This window comes from Acomys russatus, chromosome 24 (assembly GCF_903995435.1).
Source record: "Acomys russatus chromosome 24, mAcoRus1.1, whole genome shotgun sequence".
NCBI classification, from domain to species: Eukaryota; Metazoa; Chordata; class Mammalia; order Rodentia; family Muridae; genus Acomys; species Acomys russatus.
In genome coordinates, this window is record NC_067160.1 from 43,671,723 (window position 1) to 43,695,597 (window position 23,875).

At 36.7% G+C, this 23,875-nt stretch overlaps 1 protein-coding gene across 1 annotated transcript in view; it reads left to right on the forward strand.

The window, feature by feature from the left end:
• Positions 1-23,875, forward strand: part of Lrp1b (LDL receptor related protein 1B) — a 1,950,158-nt gene that overhangs the window by 1,634,826 nt on the left and 291,457 nt on the right. The window contains exons 44-45 of the mRNA XM_051166335.1: positions 22,847-23,039; positions 23,544-23,669. Coding sequence (XP_051022292.1) covers positions 22,847-23,039; positions 23,544-23,669 — 319 coding nt within the window. The remainder of the gene's footprint in view (positions 1-22,846; positions 23,040-23,543; positions 23,670-23,875) is intronic.

The window sequence follows — 23,875 nt, forward strand, 5'->3', positions numbered from 1 at the left end:
TCTGAGGTGTGCATGAATGTTCACTGTCCTTTGCTGGTCACAGCTGTGTGCTTGCTTATGGTTCTAGGGAGGTTGTTTGCAGCAGGGAACAAATGGACACATGACAGTGGCTGTGGTCACATCTCCTCTCTTTTTTGTTTGCTTGTTTTGCTTTGCTTTTGTAGTTATCAGGAGAGTTATGCCAAATCCGTGATGTCACTTGACCAGAAGAATTTTTTATTTCCATATCGACATCTTATTTTTTATACTTTGTATTTATCTTATCAAGCTTTGTGAAAGATCTATGATGCTTCCTTACCTGTGATGATGCAGAGATGGATGACACAGTCAAGGAAAGTTTCATTTATACAGTCATAGTGAAAATGAGAAATTAGCCTTCCACAGGCAATCCTGACGAAATAGGAAGAAAGTTCACAAAAGCTATAGAAGCAGATGGCAGGTAGCTTCATAAAGGCAGAAATGAAAAATGGTTTGATTTTTTTTTTTTTTTTGGTTTATATATGAGAACTATTCTATCTTTCCTTTTCTATCTCCGAGAGAGATAGAAAATAAAAAGAAAACCTTTTTATTCTTTGACACATCTACAGAAAACCTCTAAACTCTTGCCCTACCCTTTTAGAATAAATGTTTACTTTCTCAAACTTATAAGACACATAGAGTAGTCACATCTGGTGAATAATTCTTTTTGGCATTTGAGAAGGTGGTCAAGATTCATAAAACCTTGATGCCTAACTTGGGATTTCATGCAAATGTCATTTGAACTCCTGAAAATATAAGTTTTTATTATCTTTTGGGTCATACTAAATACTTACTGATGAATTTTGCTTTTCTAGGAATATCTTCTAGAAATAAAATTTCTGAGAAAAAAGAAAGGAATGTATGTATCTTTTTCATCTAATATTACTAGGTCTGACATCACTTGAGCTTTTTGTAACAAGACAATTTTTTATCAAGTAGAGTAGTAACCAAAGGAATTTCTGAAGGAAGAGTCTATTTCAACAAGAGGGCAAAGGAAAAAAAAAAAGAAAGAAAGAAAAAAGAGATGAGAAACTTAAGTAAATGGGCTTTGACAGTGATAAGTACTTGAACAAGAAAGATGTGTAGAGTTTAGACAGCTGTGAAGAAATCTACAATAAGCTAACTAGAATAGATGAGGGGGAAATGAGCACCAGAAAGCCAGGGTACCCGACATGCTTGGTGGAAGAACACTCTAGCAGAAAGAGTAGAAATGAGGAAGGCTTTGAGGAAGAAAGGACTGAAAAAAGGGCAGGGCCAAGGCGGCTGATAAAAAGTGAAAGGGGAATGCACAGAGAGTATGTGATATTTGGTGTTCATCGGTGGAAGATATGAATCTTATAGTTGTGACAATAAAAAAAATGAATTATATAATACGGATACCCTACCTTCCATAATTATTAAATGAGATATACTCTTTAAGAGAGATTACAATGGAAGGATAAACTTGATAACCATTTCTTCTTCTTTGCTCTATCACTGAAAAAAATGACATAATTGCATTCAATTACCCTTTCCTACTAACAAGTATGACTAAAATTTGAATATAATGACTGTGTGAGTGTTTAGAGCTCTGGCTCAGTGGCAGAGCTCTATCCTAGAGTATGTAAGGCTGTGCTCAATTCTCCACCCCCACAAAAAATAGTAGAGTTTTTACTCACTCTTTGTCTCCTTAACACAAGCTAGAGTTCCTTGTGAAGTGAGAACCTCAAATAACAAATCGCCGCCCACTCAATCAACCTGTGGGCAAGACTATGTTGCGTTTTCTTAATTATTAATTGATATGTGAAGGTACAGCTCATTGTAGATGTTGCTATCCCCAGGCTGGTAGCCCTGGGTGCTATAAGAAGGCTGCCTGAGCAAGTATGTGCAGCAAGCCAGCAAGTAGTACTCCTCATGGCCTTTGCTTCAGTTCCTGCCTCCAGGTTCCTTCCTTCTTTGAATTCCTGCACTGCTTTTCCTTCATGGTGGGCTGTGATGTGGCCATGTAAGCTAAAATAAAGTCTTTCCACTCAAAATTATTTAAGGTTACATTGTTTAATTACAGCAACAAAACTCTAAGTAATACATACTTCCCTAAGTTTACAGTAGATAAGTTGTACAGTACAGATAAAAGTGTTTCATTATGGAAATATCATAAAAAAGAGACATAAGTAGGCCTAAAACCTGCGGAGGTAATACTAATAGTGTAAACTGTTCAAAATGCTTAGATTGATGAGCAAATACCCTAAATGCATAATGTTGTAGAATACACTTCTATGCTTTCCCTCAAAGCTAACTTCTTTTTTTTATTTTATTAATTTATTCATATTACATCTTGATTGTTAGCCCTTCCCCTGTTTTCTCCCATTCTTCCCTCCCTCCCATTTCTCTCCTTCTCCCCTCCCCTATGTCTGTGACTGAAGGAGACCTCCTCCCCCTATATATGCTCTTAGAATATCAAGTCTCTTCTTGGTAACTTGCTATCCTTCCTCTGAGTGCCACCAGGTCTCCCCATCCAGGGGACATGGTCAGAAAGGGGGCACCAGAATTCGTGTGAGAGTCAGATCTCACTCTCCACTCAACGGTGGAGAATATCCTGTTCGTCGGCTAGGTCTTGGTAGGTGTTCGAGTTTGCTTTAGTTTGAGGAGGACCCCAGGATCCAGATCTGCCTGTCATAAAGTTCTTCTTGTAGGTTTCCAGGACCCTGTGGGTCCTACTATTACCCCTTTCTTCCATGCTACTCTTGCCTAAAATCTCAATCGGATGTCCTCTCCTCTGACCCACTTTCTTGGTAAGTAAAGCTTTTCATGGTACGTATCCCTTGGACTAGTGTTTTGATATAAGTGAGTATATACCGTTTGTCTCTTTTTGTTTCTAGGTGAACTCACTCATTATGATAATTTCTAGATCAATCCATTTGTCCACAAATTTCGGGAATTAAAGCTAACTTCTTAATAAAGCCCTGAGATTTTCAGTAATAAATCTATTTTGGTATTGGCTGTGCGCCCTACAGCTTGAATTGAGCTTGTATCGCAATGGTTTTATTTGTGACATCTTTTTCTATTCAATAATAACTTCACTAATATTAACACGAAACAATTTAGTTGAAAAGTATAATATCGTTCAGTCAATACCTGTGAACATACAGATGTGAGGAAGCACACAAAAATTAATAGAATCCTAAAAGAAAGGAGAGACATGGCTCAATATGTTGCCCTGGGAGTAACATAAGGAGGTGTGTAAGTGATATAATTAATATTCAACTCTTAGACTGAAGATCTGACTTAAATAATGATCCCTTCTAGGTAGAGATAATTTCTAAGGTAATGATGTTATAATGAAAAAAAAAAGTGATCAATTGAACTAACCAAGAATTATGGATGCTATGATGTGAGTGTGGGCTAACTTTTCCTTGGGGGAAGTTCAGGGAAAGAAGCAGGATGATTTATGGAATAGGGAGTAGGTGAGCATAGACATAAGTAGTAAAAAATAAATGTGCTTGTGACACCAGGAAAATTGGTCATTTTTAAAGTCTTAATATTCTTAATAAAATAACTTACTAACTCAAGGACAATTTTACTAGTTTAAAAGAACATCCCCCAGGGAAGACAGCTGTCCAAAGGAGAAGAATGGAGGAGAGAAGTGGGAAAAAATACAAACTATTTAACCTGGTGTAGAGGTCAAACACCTGGCTGGGCAGAGGCCACTGAATGGGAAATGAGCTTTACAGAAAAAGGAAGGAAACCTAATGTATCGGCAAAAACAACTCAACGTTCAGGCCAGCATGCAAAAGAAAAGGATAGGAAAAGACGAAGCTCTTTCCTGAGGCAGATTGTTGTCTACCCCGAGTATTCTTTAGTTGCCTGCAGTTCATTGTCCAAGGTTGAGGCCCCACGGGATTTAGCACTTCCAGACTCAACTTGCTTAGGAAGCCATGTTGGTGAAACTTCTGATATTCCTAGGAGGCATACTCTCACAGCAAGCTTCCTAATCTTCAACTCTTAAAGTCTTTCTGCCTCCTCATTTGCTGTTATACATACAAACAGCATACACACTGAGTATGTTATATTTGTATATTGAGGAACACACACACACACACACACACACACACACACATACACACACACACACTGAAAGAAACAGAGACCATAAGTTTGAGAGAGAGAGAGAGAGAGCAATAGAGGTATATGGAAAAGGTTAGAGGAATAAAAAGGTAGAGGAATGATCTAATTATATTTTAATTTTTAAAAAATAAGAAATTAAATCTAGCCGGGCACTTTTAATCTCAGCACTCAGGAGGCAGAGGCAGGTGGATTGCTGTGAGTTCAAAACCAGCCTGTTCTACAAAGAGAGTCTAGGACAGGTAGGACTACACAGAGAAACCCTGTCTTAAAAAACAAACAAACTTAAGTCTATTTGACTCAGGCTTAAGAGTTAGGGATATCCAGTCCAGAAAAAAAATCCATGTTGATTTTAAGGCTAAGGCAGGAACTCTGGAAAAGATAAAACACATTATCTCTTTAGGATTGCTGAGGGTGAACCCAGCTTTCTAGAGATGCTCTTTGGCCAGGTGATTGATAAACACTTGTTTAATTGTAGGAACACAGTAAGAACAACAAGACTTGTTCCTCCCCTCTATCTTGAGCTGTTCGCCTGGGAACACCTCTTGCACTACCTCACTGCTTTGCTCACAGATAACTGGCATCACCGCGCCCCCCCCCCCTTGTTGTCAGCTGGCAATGATGGTTTTCTCTGCTCTCCAGCTCTCTTTGGGCTTGGAATAGTCCCAGGGCTTCTTTCTCTGTGTATCTACAGAGCTTCCTTAGTGCCACTTGCATGGCTTTTTCCTCTGCAACTTGTAGGGTTTCCCCAGGTCCTTCTGCCATCAGCTTTTTATCACAGTATAAGCCAACAAGTTAGGTCTTTAACCAGAATTGAGTTTCTATTTTCTTGACTACACCGAATTTTCTCTTAAAAGTTCCTTACTGCTGCTTGAACATTTGTAATTATCGTTGGATAATTACAACGAATATGTAACGAGTGTGTTGGCTCTCTCCTTTCTGGTGATGTGATAGTTAACTTTTGTGAATCTATACACTTTCACCCCTCATTACCTGTTAATAAGCATCTCTTCTTCTGAATGACGTTTTTAGTTTCACTTCTACTATGAGCAGTTGTATCACCTACAGTGTTTATGCTTGTTCCTTTGATCGATATTTTGAAAGTAACAATTTCCTAAAGGGAATAGTACGCAGTGTGCAAAAGTTATAGTCACATAATATTGTGAGGCAAAGTAAAAGTTTGGAGTCATCATGAAAGCATCATATCTGGAGCTGGTGTTACAAACATTCAAGTGACCAAGGACAAAGGCCAATGTTTTTAACATCCTAGATAATTATATAGTGCAAGTTTTCACCTATTGGGTCATTTTCAAGAGTGTGGAAACTCATCAGACATTTGCATTACTGAGGGTTGAGCACAGGGACTTCAGTGCAAGAGATCAGAGAAGGAAGATTAAGCTTCCTCACTTTTGGAGTGTTTTTACAATGTCTCCTCCTGCCTAGCTGAATCAAATCCTTGACTCCTTTTAACTTTGCTCCTGAGTTAGAAAACAATGTCTTTGCTTTCTTTTTGAAATTCTCACAGAATATTAAAGACAACAAATAACGAAACATCTGAAACTGGTGTAAAGAGTGTTCAAATATATGAACTTATGACATGATTGACATAAATACACTTAAAACTGTCATAAGCATGGCATAAATGAATATATATATGTATATACACACACAACATAGTATGTACGCACATACATTTTTTTTTTTTTTTTTGCCTATGTGGACTGAGAAATAAAAAGGTAAAAGAAGGCACTGTCTCTGCCTCTAATGACAACTGGGACCAAAGAGACAAATTGAAGTACAAATGAAATAGTATAAATACTTACCAACGTACTTAGAAAATTTTTTACTTTATATAACCACAATAGGAAATAGCTACCATCTAAAGTTTTAGGGCTGTTGCATGTTCTTTATTTAATGCATGTATTTCTAACGTCCTGAAATAAATTCATAGAGAACTATAGTATATTTAATGACACTACACCTCCCCAATATACCAGGATTGACATCAACATCTGGCTTAAATTTAGTGGCCATTTGATTACCAAAAATCAGCTAAAGGTAGAATACTTCATTATGCTACATGCCTAAAGAAATAACAGAAGTACATACATGGCAGGCATATAGAAATATATTATTTATGCATGTATTACTTTGTGATATGACATTGAACAATTGAAATTGCTGATTTTTTTGTTAACTTTCTGAAAACTGCCACATTGTAATTCTTAATGATTCAAATTAATTGTCTAAAATGAATCTTTGTAGGAAGCATCATACCTGCCTAGTTCAGTACAACTCCCACTTACATATGTTGCTCCGAATTCATCAGCATGTTCTTGTTAACTATGCTTTGTGGTTTTTGTACCTTCTGTGTCATGTTGCATTGATTGCATGGAATGGTAAAAAATACTGTGGCTAGCTCATGGAGCTAGTTAACTAAGGTGAATGAATTTTATACTTTGAGCTATACATGATTGCTCCAACAACAGTGTGCCTCTAAATGTTTTTCTTTAAAATAGAGTTTATAAAATAGCTTAAATGCATGGAAATGAAGAAATAATAACTTGTAGTAATGTCAAATTAGAATAGGGAATAATAGCATTTTATGAAATTGTTAAATATTATATTTTAGAATATTTAATTAAATCAATTATAGAAAAGTAGGTGCAAAGTGTCAGAGTTTAAAATGTAGATAAATACATATTAACATGTGGAGGGAATATAGCACTGAATTTTAAATTAACTACAAAATAGAACATTATTCTGCCTACATTTTTCTTTCTCCTTTATAAATGAGCTCATTCATAGGCCATAAGAAGCTTTCATTGTAAAGCTATTTGAAATGTAAGGCCTAATTAATTATTTTCTCTCTAATCTGTCCTGGGGCAACACAGTTCCAAGTATGAGAATTCTACAACCCAAAAGCTCCTCCTAGGTTGAAATGACTGCTTGAAAAATCACAGGAGCAAGAAATGGTGGTGTGCATAATCATTCGATAGCAAGACCTGAGTATCCGGAGTGCCTTGTAAAAAACACACAAGCTCGGCTGTATTTGATATTATACTTTCAGATTCTTTCTGCTGTTTTGTTCTCTGTAACAGTAACTTTCTTCCATATACTGACAATCAAATTCAAGCCAGTCAGCCACAGCTGTTACTGGCATTTGGTTCTAGATTCCCCTCATGCCTTTCCTTGGTCTTCATGATCTCTGGAAAGAGTTCAGATGATACACACGAAGCATAAAGTAAAAGGCAGTTTCTGGTAGAGTGGACGAAAGAACACTCTCAGGGGTGAGAGAGGACAGAGGCAAAAGAGACACACGTGTCTGACTATACTTAGGAAAGCTTTATATCGTAATCCCCCAACTAGGCATGACTTTCCTTTTGTGTCTTACTTCACATCCCTGCAAACCCATTTGGATTCACTTTTTGCAGAATTTTTTGTTGTTGTTGTTGTTGTTGTTGTAGTTGGTGATGGTGGTGTATGTGGGGGGGCTCATATTTGATCTTTGACAAAAAAATTCTAAAAAGTTTAGGAGTCTTTTACTCATCTTCTCATGTAAACTCTCCTTCTCTTTGCTCTGGAAAACATGTAATGCATTTCCTTCATAAACAATCTTAGTGTTATATAATCAAGTTCAACTGGATATGAATAAACCCATTTATCCTTCAATTTCTGTCTCTTGGTTTGTTTCTTTCAGTGGAGGAGGACAGTTTAGGAACTTGAGGGTATGGATATAAGCACAGCCCTGCAGAATCAGTCTTTCTGTTTTAGAAGGTACTGGTCATCAGGGGGGCCCACTCTCAATGCCCTTCAGTCTTGGTAATAGGACTAGCTACCCAACAGGCTACATGAGAAACATAAATATAAATATATTTTGCTATTTAAACAAATCTAACAGAAAGAATTTCAATTTTGCAAATTTTGGTGCTTCCCTTATTATTCTTGATTTAAAATGGATTTGAAGCCTTACACCTTTTGACTTAGAATCACCAATTGGGAGAGAATGGGAGCTCTGGAAGCTTTTCCACATCAGGTGTTTCATTGTTCAAGAGCTAATGTGCCAGACAGACAAAGCAGGGGCCACCATAGACATCACAAGCCAGCGACATCCAGTTCCTTTCTCTTCTAAACAAAATTTACAGGAAATGACATGAGGGTAGAAAGGAGTTTTCTCTTGAGATTATAGGCAGAAACTGGAGAAAAAGGAAGAAGAGAGCTCTTACATGGGGGCAGCTGGTCCCAGAGAGCAGGCTGCCATCAAGCTGCTAGTCTAGAACTTTCAGTAGGATTTATGGCAGAAAGTGAGGTGAGGGTTGGGCAGATAAGCCAGTTGGCCTCAGGCACTTCCACCTCACCAAACACTTCCAGAAAGTTGGGCTCCTGGGACTCATTTAGCCTATACAAAAGGGAAGAGGGAAGAGAAACCAGAGCAGCAGCCAAAGGCCCTTATGCTATTTTGGGTCAGGACAAAACCAAAGATAATTTGGCTTTCGAAAAAAACTCATAATTTCTGTCTCTAAACTGCTTGACCACTTTCTATCTTCTCTTCTCAATTATATGAAAATTACTCATTAGGCTCTGGTCCCATTAATGAGCTTTGCAGGGATGAAAATATTCTAAATATATGTATGCTCCTTTTAAATATCAAATCACTGACGCAATGGATTCCCAAACGCGGGAATTTCCCAGAAATCTTAATCTGGACAACGAGTTGTCTGGAACTTGAAGTCAGTCAGAGGCAGGATCGTGTCTCTATGGCACATGCTAACAACATGTCACACAGCATTTGTTCCAGGCTCCACACAGCCTAGAATCACCTGAAGGGAGAGGAGTTGAGTGTTTGCCTCTGTCAAGTTGGTCTGTACGCATGTCTGAAGAATTGTAGCTGGTGGGTGGCAGGATTTCCTCTCTAGGTCACCCTAGGCTGTACACAGAAGCTAGCCAAGCAAGAACCTGTGGGCAAGCCAGACAGCAGCTTCCACCGTGCTCTCTGCTTTGACTTTCTGCTTGAGTTCTTGACCTGGAAATGTAAGCCAAATAAATCCTTTCCCTGCCTAAGTTGTTTCTAATACAACGTTTGTCACAGCAGCAGACTGAAACTAGAAAAACATTGCAGGGATCTTTCCTGGGGGAAAACAGGCTAGGACTGACTAGCTGTGCACTCAACTTCCTTCTATGTAACTCATATCTTCATGTTATGACCTTCATGATGAACTTTGGGGTAACATGATCTCTTTGTTCCTGTGCCTGATATGGCCACATTAGATAACAATTTTGTTTTTAATTATCAATCGTTAATTTGTCTCATTAAATACTGTGAAAAATAGGCTTATTGGAGTTGTTAAATTTCAGGCTCTGGACATAATAATTCAATAATATTCATAATCCTTGTAAATACTTTTTTTTAATACTAAAATCTATTACTCATTGTAGCTTATACTCTCCTCAGTTATTAGCTTTTAAAAATATGCGTAATTTCATATGGCAATATATTATCTTTTTAAATACACATAATGTACCATAATTAAAACAAAGAACAAACCAAAATTTTTCCATTAGCAAAGCATACATTAAAATGGCACTATTATAATTTATTTGAAATTATGGATATTAAATATATAATTATCTAAATATAATATAATTTTGAACAGTTTTGTAAGAATATGAGAAAGAATCCTAAATCTTGATTATTAAGTATATTTAAGTATACCAGATTTATTTTGTATACAGTAAAGAGCAGTGGACATTGCAGTGACCTGTGTGATAATCCCATTTTGGAGGATTCCTCATTAAATTAAGATCAACCACTCTGTATACAATTTTTCAGTATTTAATTCCTGCCATGTAAATGAGTACAGTCTTGATTGGTTAGTCATTAGGGTGAGCCAACAAGCAAGTCACGTCCTTTCATATGTGGCCTGCATGTAAATGAGGCAGCTGTGTTGCATCAGGATGCCACTAATACTGTTTGCTGGAATGCCTTCTGTGCTACACTTGCATTGAGGATCCAAGCTCTTTCTGTTCTTGTAATGATGGCCGTCTCTTCATATGTTTCTGTAACCAGAGTAAATAATGTTAGAACCTAAGCCCTAGCTGTTCCCAACAAACAAGGTTTAGCTAATCATCCTCAATAAGCCAGTTAAACAACTATTACATAGTTGTTCACACTAGTAGAGAAAAAGACATCTAGAGGAAATCAAAGCACTGTGACATAAGGTTTAACGAGCATAGCTAAGTAGCCATGCCAAGGAGTGCACTGTTTTAGCTCCAGTCTCTCTTCTCCCTATAACTTTCTTCTGGCAGCTTTCTTTTTTCCAGTCTAGAATCTGAGGCTAAAGCACAAACAAAAACAACTTCTTTTTTTCCGTTCATTTTTTTTCTTTGAAAATGAAACACTAAAACTTATCATGATATTTTTCCGTTCATTTTTTTCTTTGAAAATGAAACACTAAAACTTATTATGATATCAACTTCTTACATTTCAGATAAACTATGTTAATGACATTTATTCTAAGGATATAACTTTAAGTAACCTATTCTTTCAGAACAGCAATACTTCAGAAACATTTACTTTAGCCTCTAGGTTAAACCAAATCTTCAACTTCAGTCCCACGCAAGCCACTGAATATCCTGTTTCCACCTGCAATACTTATAAAACAGAGTGGAATTGCTGAGAATCTAGCAGGGTTCTGAAGTACGACCGTGCTACATCAGAAATACAAGTAAATGTGCTTACATGCTTCACAACATTGGAATTTACAGATTAATATATTTACTCATTTGTTTATATAACCTAAACTCTAATTTCTTTAAATTAATTCCATTTGAAAACTCAGTTTATCCAATCTCCTCCAGCAGTGTGGAATGCTTTATTTCTGCATTACTGACTGTCTGACAAGTGGTAACATATTTTCTCTACTGCGGTGATCCCTGCTCGCTTTTTCGCTCACTTGGTTTTACAATTTTATTAACAAAGAAGCCTCAGAATTATTGCTGCATTGAAAAAATAAAACCAAGAAAAATGATGACAAAAACCAGATTCCGCTTGTCCAATCTTTAAAAAGCTGTTTAATAAAATTGATTATGCATGCATTTTATTATATAAAATTTACTTGCCCTGGGTGCATATACATCCAGGTCAGACTGTCTCAGTCCACATCTAAATATTTTATTTTGAATAAAATTCCACTATACTCAACAAGGGAAACATTCCCCTTAATAATAAAACACAATTGGATATTCTTTAAAATATTGGAATGATGAAACCAATATCTCATAAAACCTTTTTGGCAAAAGGCATTGCAGGAGCTGGAGCGACGGCTCAGTGATTGGAAGCACTTGCTGCTTTTACAGAAGACCTGTGTTTGGTTCTCAGTAGGGCTCCAGTTCCAAGTTAAAGAATGCTCTCTTCTGATTTGCATGACCACAGCACACATAAGGTGCACATAACATGTATGCAGACACAATACTCATAATACACATAATAAACACATATATTTACAAATATAAAAGAAAAATGAAAATATTATTTTCATTTGAATACCAAAGCTAGGCAGCCATGGACTAGTCTCATCCTCCATGAGAGAGGCTTCTTAGTGTGTGTGTGTGTGTGTGTGTGCGTGCGTGCGTGCATGCATGTTTATTTATATATTGATTTTGACCATGTAAACTGCTTTATTGCCTTTATTTATTTTTAATTCGTTCCATTTACATCCTGATTGTAGTCCCCTCCCTCATTGCTTCTTCTCTCTCTCTCTCTCTCTCTGTCTCTCTCATCACCCCTCCCCTAGTACTCAGAGAGGGGGATCCCTCTTCCCCTATCATCTGACCTTAGCCTATCAAGTCTCACCTTCCTCTTTGATCTGGGAAGGCCACCCCACTACATGTGGGCACCAGAGTCCATGTTAGAAGTAGCCCCTACTTCCCATATCTCCATATTATGGGACCCACAAGGAGACTGTGCTGCCTATCTACTAGATCTGAGGAGAGGGTCTAGGTCCTGACCATGGATGGTCCTTGGTTGGTGCATCAGCCTCTGCAATCCATGCTTCCCTCCTCCAGCTCTCCACACTAGGATGGATTTATTGGCTTCATTGGTCTCCTTGTGGAGCTCCGGTCCCCTCCAAGTCCTTCTATCCTCCAGGTTTTCTGTAAGACTCCCAGCGTTCCACCCTCAGATTTGGCTGTGAGTCTCCTCAGCATCTGCTTAGATCCCCCGCTGGGTGGACTCTTTCAAAGGACGTGTATGGTAGGCTTTCATCCTAACCCTTCTCTTCAAACGCTTCCTGTGTACGAATTCAGCATCCTTGCTAAGATCCTTCTCATTGTCCAGCTTCTTTATATCTGTGTATTTTAGATTGGTTATCCTGTACTACGTGTGGCAAATGTCTGCTTATAAGTGAGCGTATACCATGTGTGTGTTTCTGGGTCTTGGTGACCTCACCCGGGATAATCATTTCTACTTCCATCCATTTGTCTGCAAGGTTCAAGATTTACTTGTTTTCAATAGCTGTTACAGTAAATAATCGAGAATACAGAGACCCAAGCAACTTAAGGTGCTGAGAACGAGTGATCGTTGAGCCCTTAGCTCTGAACAGGGCACTTATATCACGCGTGGTAAGTCTCAAGCTTCATCACAGAAGAGGAGGGTGAAAGAGCTAGAAGCTACTGCTGGGGGCCCTACCACCACCATTGCTAACATGGCCTGACAGCAGTCGAAGTTACCTACACTGAGCCTACAGGCCTGGGTCTTTCAAAAGTCAATCATGGATTAGAGAGAGGCTAATGGAGCCATACTACCCCCTGAAACTATTGACCACAGATGGTTTCTGAAGGAAGGGCAGTGATTATCAGTAATGAGCCTTCTGGACTCCAATGGACAGTTCCAATTCTTTGATGACACAAATGGATTTGACTGAAATTAAGTAGATCATGAAACAAGAGAAGACATCTATGTGGAAAGAAAACCTGTAGGGAATGGGTGGAAGAAACAGGGGTATGAGATAGAAAGTATATGTTTGAGGTGAGAATAAACATGTGTGTGTGTGTGTGTGTGTGTGTGTGTGTGTGTGTGTGTGTGTGTAATATGGCAGCATCTGACAGTTAAGTAGCTGTAATATTTGAAGACAGTAACCTTCTTCCTCAGACTGACTGAAATTCTGAACTTTCAGCTTTGTTTTTAGATTAGCTTTGTCTTTGTTGAAGCCTTAAAAAAATCAAAATATAGTATGATGGTTAAATGAAAAAGCTCCTGCATAGCTTCAATTGTTTAAGAATAAATATAAAATAAATATCAAGAATTTGTTTCTTGGAAACTTTCACTGTTAAACACATCTAAGATCTCTCCCTTTATTCCATTGATAATATATTTGCAGACTTGATTTGTCTACATCTATTTTCAGCTCCATCTTTAAAAGAGAGAGAGACAAACATAGGCAGAGACAGAACGAAACATGTTTAGAGAAGGGAGCCTGGTATTCCAGACAGATTTAAAGGTTAGAAGCTAAAGAATACCCACATGAGAGAAAAGATGACATTTGTCTTTCTGTGTGTGTAGACATCACTCAATATAATTTTTAAGTTTCATACATTTATTTGCAAATTTAATTTTCACACAGTGGCATAAAATTCTGTTATGTACATCATGTATTTTTCTTACCTAGTCATCAATTGATGGACTAGGTCTTTGATAGTCAAATACTTGTTTATTATCCCCATATGTGTGTAAGGGTACATTAAGCCTAAGGAAAGTATTATTTTGTCACTTTCCCAACATGATATTTTCTTGAAAAAAAAAAAAAAAAAAAACACAGCACCTGTGTGTTTTGTTTACTTTGATGAGCAACTGTGGTCACCTGATATGACAAAAACAACTCCCAGGGGAAGATAAATTTTCTTTCCTCCATTGTCAGGTTCGTGTCTGAAATCTCTATTAAAAAATAAAGAAGGAAACATATATGGAATCATTGACTGTAATTTTTGTGTGGTGTGGGAGCCCCTGAAAATAAATGCTGAGTTTAAAGAAATAGACTAATGTTGAGATGTAGGGTCTAACACTATAGGCAATCTGTTCAAATTTTGCCATGTCCTGCTGTGTGGCATCACTTTCCTTTGAGTGCAACTTACAGGTCTGTCTGTCTGTCTGTCTGTCTCTTTCTCTCTCTCTCTCTCTCTCTCTCTCTCTCTCTCTCTCTCTCTCTCTCTCTCTTTCTGTCTCTGTCTGTCTGTCTCTGTCTCTGTCTGTCTCTCTCTCTCTCTCTCTCTTTCTGTCTCTGTCTGTCTGTCTCTGTCTCTCTCTCACTCTGTCTTTCTCTCTTTGTGTGTGTGTGTGTGTGTTCATGCATGTGTGCCTGTGGGTTTGCATGGATTGTGTAACAGATGCTGTTGCCAGACTAGGGGATGGCTGTCTGAGATCATTCTGAGACTGAATTGATTCCTGGGTGAAACAAGATGAAAGCAGTGAAAAAAAAAAAAAAAAAGACCTGAAAGTAACAGCCTTTTCAGTTTTAAGATGAGGGCTGGGAATCCCCTATTGGATTCCAGTTTAGGTATTGTATAGGGACCCTGGGTCCTCCTATTCCCCTTATTGATCCACTTTGTTACCAGCCAAGATGACTTCCAGCCGTATATCACAGTGTTTCTGAAAACCCACAGCCCACTGCTGAAATTGACTTGTCTCTATACGCCCTTTAATTCTCTTTGAAGGTATCTGTCTGCCACCATGATTCTTCATTGTTTTATTTGTTGAGGCAAAGTAACTGGCTGAATCATGGTCATAATTCCAGCTAGTCTAGATAGAAAGCTTTCTCTTCTGTTTGTTTGCTTGCTTCAATTTGACAAACAGAATCATCTGGGGGGAAACCTCACTGGAGAAATTGACTCCATCAGATGGTCTTATAGGCAAGTCTGTGGCAGTATTTTATTTATTGCTGGTTGACGTTGGAGGGGCCAGAACACTGTGAGTGGTGTCACCTGTTTATAGATAATTCTTGCTGGTCTAAGAAAGCGAGCTGAAAAAGCTATGGAGATTAAGCGAGTAAGCAGCATTCCTCTGTGGTCTGTGCTTCAGTTTCTATCTCTAGGTAATTGACCCAATTTTTTAAAAACTTTGTAATAAAGATTATTTCTACTACTTTGATGATGAAGAAATTAGAGCAAGGAGAAATAGACCTAGCACATGTGTTACCTTCTTCTATTTCAGTACCCACACTGCTTGACCGCAGAGTCTGTCTGCTATACTATAGCAAGTGAGTGTCCTCACTCCCTCCTGAAATCTTGGTCCGCGTGTGTTGCTGATGATGTAGCACCTTTATAATTTTGACCCATGTGGAGTCGGAAGGGTCTTCAAATCAAATGGGGGAACATGGAGTCCCGGTCCTTCCATTCTCTCAAATATATTATCCTTGTTTTCCATTTCTTCTGTTAACTGTGATGTTATCTGTCATTCATTGTGACATCATCATTTGATTGGGATCAATGGTTTATCCAGTTTACAAAATAAGATAATATATTTTTCTTTTCTGAAGTTAGTCTACTTGGGTATTTCATTATAGTGATTACATATAATAAAGTATTACACTATTAAGGAATCCTAAAATGTTTTTTTTCTCTTTAATACAACATAAAATCATTTTATGACTCTCAACATTGTATTTTAATTACATTTACTGTATATATACTATGCCTTTTCACCATAGTTTTAATATATTGCAGTATAGTATCCAAAATAACACTGGAGGTTTGTTTAAAAGTCTGAGTACCTCTCTTGAAATACTAAGATTGGCATTCCAGTGTGGCATGGACATACGAGGTTTTGATTTAATATACTCCTTTGACTAACTCTTCATTCCTTTTTAAAATATTAAAAAGCCAGGAGAGTTGTATTTAGGCAGTGTTCTAGGGAGCAATACTATTGAAAAATTCATCAAAGGTATATGAGATTGAGAGAGTACTGTCTACAGTTCTTCAGGAAGGCACACATGTTGCTGACATCATTTTTAAAGGAAAATATGTTGTTTCTGTGCACACACAATTTGCACTTCTAATTAGATATACATGTTAAAAACAATAACTACACTCATGCTGAAGGAGGCATAGTCATAATGACTTTTTTATGCACAAATCTACAGCAATAATTATTGAATGTAAAATATATCCTAAGAGTATGGGTTCCAGAAAAGATCAAACTCCAGGCTCCATGCCTTTCAATCCTGGTAGAAAGGATAACAATGGGAGCTTAGTGTGTGTTTTCTTGATTGTTTCTGTGAATATGGGAACCCTATTGAGCCAGTAGAGGATGATCGGATGAAAAGAGGATTGGTGGTCTGGGATAGCCAGACAGTGATTCTTAAAAGAAGACATAAAATATTGAATTGAGTCCACAGGTGATGGTTGTGGAATGAACTGTACACCCAAAATACTAGCTGATTATATATATAAACCATCTCTTGTACCAAAGGAGGGAATTTTTAAAAAATCAAATATGAATGATCTCGGACTTGAGGCAGAAATTCATGTTGGGCAATCTGAATGAAATACTCCACTGTGAAGCCAACACATATGATTTTTATTAGTTATGGAATAAAAGACATTCAGAAGTCAATGTGCTTACCAAGTCTATGAGTGTGGCAGCATGTATTTGAATTACACAAAAGGAGGAATTCTCTTCTGTAGTTTCATTCTCTGAAAACATTCTGAGCTTTGAGTTAGTAGAAACTAGTGCTTTATAATGAATATGTCCCAAATGTTTAAGCTGATATTCAACAGATTATAAAATACAATGTACTTATGGATGTTGAATAGCTGTTGAGGAGCTAAAGAAAGCCCAAGCTATTGGTGGCTCTGGATCTGACATTGCAGCTCCTCACAGTCATGAATTTGTAATCAATCTTCAGAATCTCCAACTAAGTTTGGTGTTTTCCAGTGAGCTTCATTCATAGTATAAACCCATGCATAATCTCACGCTGTCTAAATGCATCTCACTTAAATTTTTAAATAAGATATTACATTAATAGTTATAATCACAGGTGAGAATAAGAAAACATAAAAATGTTGCCAAATTTCCCCTGAAACTGTCAGCAGCACTTATGGATATCAGATTTTCTTTCCTATACTCAGGCCATTGTGTGATCCAAGGGGGATGCCATTCTCTTCTCTTTCCTTGTGACAGGCACAGTGCTTGTTCATGGTCTCATTTTAAATATCAGAAGGCTGAGAGGGGCCAAAAGTTTATTCAAAACCATAACCTCTGATACCTTTGCCCTCTGGCCCTAACTTCAGTTTAGTCAACCAAAAATAAAAATAAATAAATAAAAATAAAATTAAAAAAACCCACTAGAATATATGTGTGTAAATTTTTCTAATAGATGCAATAAAATACTGACAAAAGCAACATAAGAGAGAATTTTTTTTTGACTCACAGTTTGAAAGTACAATCCTAACATGATGAGAAAGTCCTGACAATGGAGCCTGAGGCTACATCCACATTCAGGAAGCAGAGACCTATGGTTGCTCATGGTCATCTGCCTTTCTCCTGTTTATGCGGTCTAACTCAACATTAGGGACTAACACTTACTCCCCTTTGCAATAACTTCCTAATCTAAATAACGCCCCTAATCTAAATAATCTCTTGCACGTGTGCCAGAGGCTTTCTCTCCCAGGTGATTCAGACCTTACCATGTTGACAATAACCAGTATAATCTCCAGCTATCTTAATTAGAGCACACTGTATTTTTTCCTGCTTCAAAGTTAACTGACACAGTCACCATAAAAGCTTGAGCTATACTGTGGAACTCTGAGAGGCAGAAAATGGCACTCTTGTTTTCTACTTGAAGGCAAGTTACCTGGAGGATTGAACTGAGTGAAGAATTTGTAATGAGACAAATGAAAGAGAGAGTATTAAGAGGCACCAGTGTACTGAAGATTAAGTGTCTGTTTTTCCTTTGTTAAGATCGCAGTACCCACAATAGGGAAGTTTTTAGATTGATTTGAACTTTACTGTTTTCAAGTATAGTTAGACAGAAATAGCATTTAGTTTCCAATATTAAATGCTATTAAATAATATAGATGTTTCTAAAAAGTAAAATAATCCATGTATTATATTAAATATTTCTTAGTTTTAAGTTACTGACTTAAAACTTCACTGTTTATTTCTAGGTGAAAACAGCTACAGTTATTTATTTGAAATGCATAACATTTTTTTGGTGTTCAGCTATGTTTCCAGCCAGCCTGTCATTCCCTTTAACTATCATTTATGAGCTTGTCAGAGTGTAAATCACTGTAGTATTTAGATGCCTCCCATATGGCTGCTTTTACATTGTTTAACACACAATATATGGCTGTAGAGACTATGTTGTCTTCCCTGTAAATCTGAATTTTCCTATTGATTTATTGGTTTTTTGTGCTTCAAGCAAAAAGATACTAGTGCATATGTTTATCTAAGAGGCATAAAGCCTGGGGCAGACATATGAATTTCTGACACATACATGTCAGATCTACATAGCATACTCTTGGAATCCCTTAAATTATTTATCTGTGAGAACATATGTGAAGTTAAGTGTCTGTGCTGAAATAAATTTTCTGAAATAAAAGGAATTATTTTGAAAGGTGGATTTATTTATAGGCTCAAGGTGCAAGTTCATAAAAACTATATGCTGCAAGTTAGAGAATACACATTATAGAAAACCGTAGTGACAAAGTTCCTGCATTGTCTTTGAAGATACTGATTAAGCTTGCAATATACAGAGCTAGGGTAGTTTTAGTAAACATATTTAATGTGGAGATAGGAATGCATGATTGAACTTTAATCAGAAATGAGATGGCAGGAGTTTGGCTCATTATTAGTGGAATCTGTTGTACAAAACATGTGTAATTATAGTCTGTGTCATTTTGTTTTTCCCCTTTGATGGGTCAGCAAACACTGAAAAATAACCAGCCAAGTAAATCAAGTGTTTAAACCTAACAAGAGATGTTATCATGGAAATGGGATATTTGGTGATAGCCGCTACCCATTATATTTGTTTGAGCTTCACTTTACTTAAAATTTTCACTACTATTCATCTAACAATCTTGATTAGAGATTTATATTGTTTATATAAAATATGATACTGGTAAAATGAAGAAAAAAATACCTTTAGTAATAAACTAAGGTGAGTTTTTCTAGTCCCTATACTAAAGCCAAATTCGGCACATTGGGTCTTAAGCAGTTTTAAGTCACCTTGCATAACTAATTATTTAACCTCTTCAAGAATCAATCCACACCATTAAAAATTATCAAAGTTGTATTTACAACTAGCATTATTCTAAATGTTAAACTATGTATTATGCACCTGTGATGGTTAATCTTGGTTGTCAAATTAGTAGCATCGCTTCAAGCTTCCAGTGCATCCATAAGGCTATTTCCAGAGAGGGTTAGCTGATGAAAGAGACCCACTCTCAACATCCTCTCTAAATTTGAGTCTCCACATCCCCACACTCTTTCTCTGGAGGCTACTATTATGGATTGTGTCCAGTGGCAGAATTCATCTCTGCCTATCTGCTCTTTGTCCCAGATTCCGTAAGCAGCAGACAAGTGGAGAGAGCCCAAGGATGCATGGATGTTCCATAGTCCTTCTCAAGATAGCAGCTAATGTGGGTTATACACTGGAATTTTTCTGTGGGTTAGCTGTGTGGCCAGGGGTCGGACCCACCCATGCTGCACACAGCATGGCTCCCTCTCGCTTGGGAATCTGCAGCACTGGTGTTCTGTAGATCTCAATTTGGTCTTTAGGTCGCTCTGCAGTCCTGGTTGTCCTGCTGATCAGAAGCATGTGTGATCGGCGCTGCCATTTTGCATCCCCCCAACCCCCACTTACAGATCTTTATCTAGAGATGGTGGCTTGTAAAATTTCCTCAACTCGCATTGACATGTCAACTGGTGCTATTGCTCAAGGCTAGTATAAGCAACCATATTGTTGAGAATTCATGGGTGCAGCTTTCCTGTCATGTGAAGAAGATACTATCTTACAGAAGACATCCTGATCCTCTGCCTCTCAACAAACCTTTTAATCCCCTTTCCCTCAGTGTTCATGAGCTTCAGGTGTAGAGGTTGTGATGTAGATTTATCAAGCAAGATCAAGAACCCCACTGTCAGTCTTTACATTTGTACCAGTTGTGAATTTCTGTAATGGTCTCTACTAGAAAAAGAAGCTTCTTCAATGAGAGGGGAGAGCTGTACTCACTTGTGGGTATAAGAGTAAGTATTTAGAATGAAGTTTGAAATAATACTAGTTTAGTAAAGTGACGATGGAGCACTCCACCACCACCACCACCCGTGCCTGGGATCCATAGCCTCATTAAACACAAGTAGTTGCCTGGTTTTATAATACCAAGAATGAATGTCCTCTTGTTGAGCACGCCTGAAGTTCAATTAGAAGGACCTAGTCATCAGAAAGGAGGCTTCAAGGTTAGGTCCAGAGAAAGTTCTGTGGCCACAATGTGTGGTGTTTTCTGCAATGAGATCTTCCCTCCAAATTCAGGGAAGCAACCAAAGACAATAATACTACCCAATGTTGTTTTAGAGGTCTGGACTTTTAAAAAAAGATAGTATAAGGCTTATGTGCTAAGCATTACTGCCCAAATAGTGTGTGTGTATATATATATATATATGTATGTATATAATACATATTATATTAATTTTAAGCAACCATAGGATAATATTCTTATGGATTTTTCGGACACCGTTAGTGTTAGTTGCGCCTCTTCCCTCTACTTCCTCTTTATTGCCATCTATCCCTCATTCCCAGGTAAAGTTTCTCCCTCCTGGTTTTTTTTTTTTTTTTTCCATTTCCTGTTTCACAGCTGACACTTAGTCCCTTCTGTAGGGCTCCTTCTACCCACACATACTTTCATCCCAGTAACTTTTACTTTCTTAGGTTCTGTAGTTTCTATGGACTATATGTTTATTGTAAAGACTTAGTACCAGCATTCACAAATAGGAGAGAGAACATGTGTTTTTCTATCTTTGTTTTGCTTTGTTTTGCTTAGGATGTTTCAGTATTTGTTTGGGGTACATCAATATATTATTTTCTAGTTTCATTCATTTACCTCAACATTTCATTGTTCCATTGTGTATATGCGTTAAATTTTCATTATCCACTTGTTAGTTAAAGGACATTTCGGTTACTTCCATTTCTTACCTAATGCAAATACAGTGGCAATGAACATAACTAAGCAATTATTTGTGGAGTAGGATGTCCACTACTGTGGGAAGATGCTGAGGGGTACTATGGGTATTATGGGTAAGCCATATGGTAAATTTATTTTAGATTTGGGAGAATTCTTCACACTAACTTCCAGAGTGGCTGCACCAATTTGCAATCTCATCAATAGTGAACAATGATTCTCTTTTTCCCACATCCTTACCAGCAATTGATCACTGTATTATTGACTTCTAAGACTTTCCACAAACTTTTTGTTACACTTATGATATGAAAAATATTTTCTCGTAATTTATTTTGATCTTTTCATTATTTCATCAATTTGATTTGAAGAGGAGCACTTTTAAGTTACAATGGCTCTATCAAAATTGTAGTGGATTTTGCATTTCAGTATTATCCTGAAAATATTGTCATTGTGAGATCTAGGGTCATAAAGAATATTTTCTTGTTTTTAGTAAAAGGGTGTAATCATAGGCCATATGACTTATTCTCAGGCAGATTTTGTACATAGTGCACACATCTATGCATGTCTCTCTATTTATATGCTATTCACTAAAATATTTTATTTCTTTAACAAGGCCTTGTACTTTTGTCAAATACTAGTTACCCATATATATGGACATGTGTGGCCTTTATTGTCTTAATCTTCTACTGATGTCTTCTCCTATCAGCTGCCAATATATCAACATAAAAAGTATTATTTTGTAACATAACGAATTACAGTAATGTTAGTTATACAAAACAAGAATATTTTGTTTCTTTGTATGCTTTGTTTTGTTTTACTTTTCCAGATACTTTAAATTTTTGCATCAGTTAAAGACAGCTTGTCAATTTTTACAATATGTCTGAAGGAATCCTTTAGGATTTGCATGTGATTTCCCGAGGGAGTGACACTTTAAATGGGTTGTGTATTGCATACTGAATAAGATTTATCACTCATTTACCTTTTGCTAACTTTTGTTAACATTTTATGGTTTTAAGTATCTTTTACGTATTCTTTTATATTTATCTATATCTCATACTTGTTGAGACCATTTCAAAACTAATTTTAAATGTTAAATTCCATTTAGTTAACATAAATGTGAAGAAACAAATTATTCTTAGAATTTTTATGATATTCAGGTATTATTTTCAACTTCTATCAGTATTTTATCTTATGTACATTGTATACTTTATATATGTACTTAATATCATTTGCAAGTAAATTGACTCATTTTTTATTTTATAAGGAATACTTTTTTATTGTCTTTCTTTTTTTTTCTGCTTTATTATACATTTGGACCTCAGTTCAGCAGACATAAATTTTCTCATTCATCCTTTGCTCCTGTTTTATTTCTATTCATATTCTGAAAAAAAAAACTTAAGTCATTAAAGTATGTGACATTACTATGAGACATTTGATGAAATTCAGTTGTAACGATCCCTACAGATGGTGACTAACTAATTTTTATCCCCACTTCTGGAGCAAAAAGAGCTTTCAAAATCTGAATATTTCCATGTTGTATAAAATATATTTTAATTTATTTCAGGTAATCGTCAAATCTGGACCAGGGACTTTTCTTAGTCTGGCAGTTTATGAAAATTATATCTTCTGGTCAGACTGGGGCAGAAGGGCTATTTTGCGTTCCAACAAGTACACAGGAGGAGAAACTAAAGTTCTTCGTTCTGATATTCCCCATCAGCCAATGGGAATCATAGCTGTTGCTAATGACACCAATAGCTGTAAGTTGTAATAGGAAATAATCTTTCCTAATTATATAAGATGTTAACTTTTTTCTCTCTTTTATGGTATTACAAATTTTGTCATCTTATCGAATGGGAGATAGTATTCAGAATTTGACTATTCTATGTATCAAAACTGTCTGAAATGTTTAAGAAACTAATATAGAACTCAGTTCTTTCCCATAAGAAAATTTCAATTTAATTATTTGTAAAATTCTACTCCACTCTCCTTTACTCCTCGCATCTATGAAAACAAGGGCTAACTTTTTTTTCTACAACATTGATTTTCTTAATAGGTTTATATCCGGGTTTATAAATTCTGCAGTCATTGTAATACTTGCAGAATTGTGGTTTTCAGTAGGCAAAGTTCTTAAAAATGCCATGACATCCTCAAAAGTCCTTAGTGTCCTGAAGTTAGAGTCAGTTTAACAGTTTTCACTTTACCAGTAATTAAGGACGACTGTGCATTTATTACAAATGTTACTTATAGGCCCTTTATTGCAGGTGAGCTCTCTCCATGTGCGTTGTTGAATGGAGGTTGCCATGACCTCTGCCTTTTAACTCCAGATGGAAGAGTGAATTGCTCCTGCAGAGGGGACCGAGTATTGCTAGCTAACAACAGATGTGTGAGTAAGTAAGGATAATCTGTGTAATATGCTTAAAATGAAATTATGTTACTGCATTTATAAAGTTATGCTATACTCTAATAGTGAGTTTCTGTCCTTTTATATCTGTTTATGAAAAAATTCAGCTCATAATAGTATTTTATTACAGCTTTGTGTGATGAGTAATAGTATCTAAGATAATAATTCATGAGTTCTGGTGATTAAGGGCCT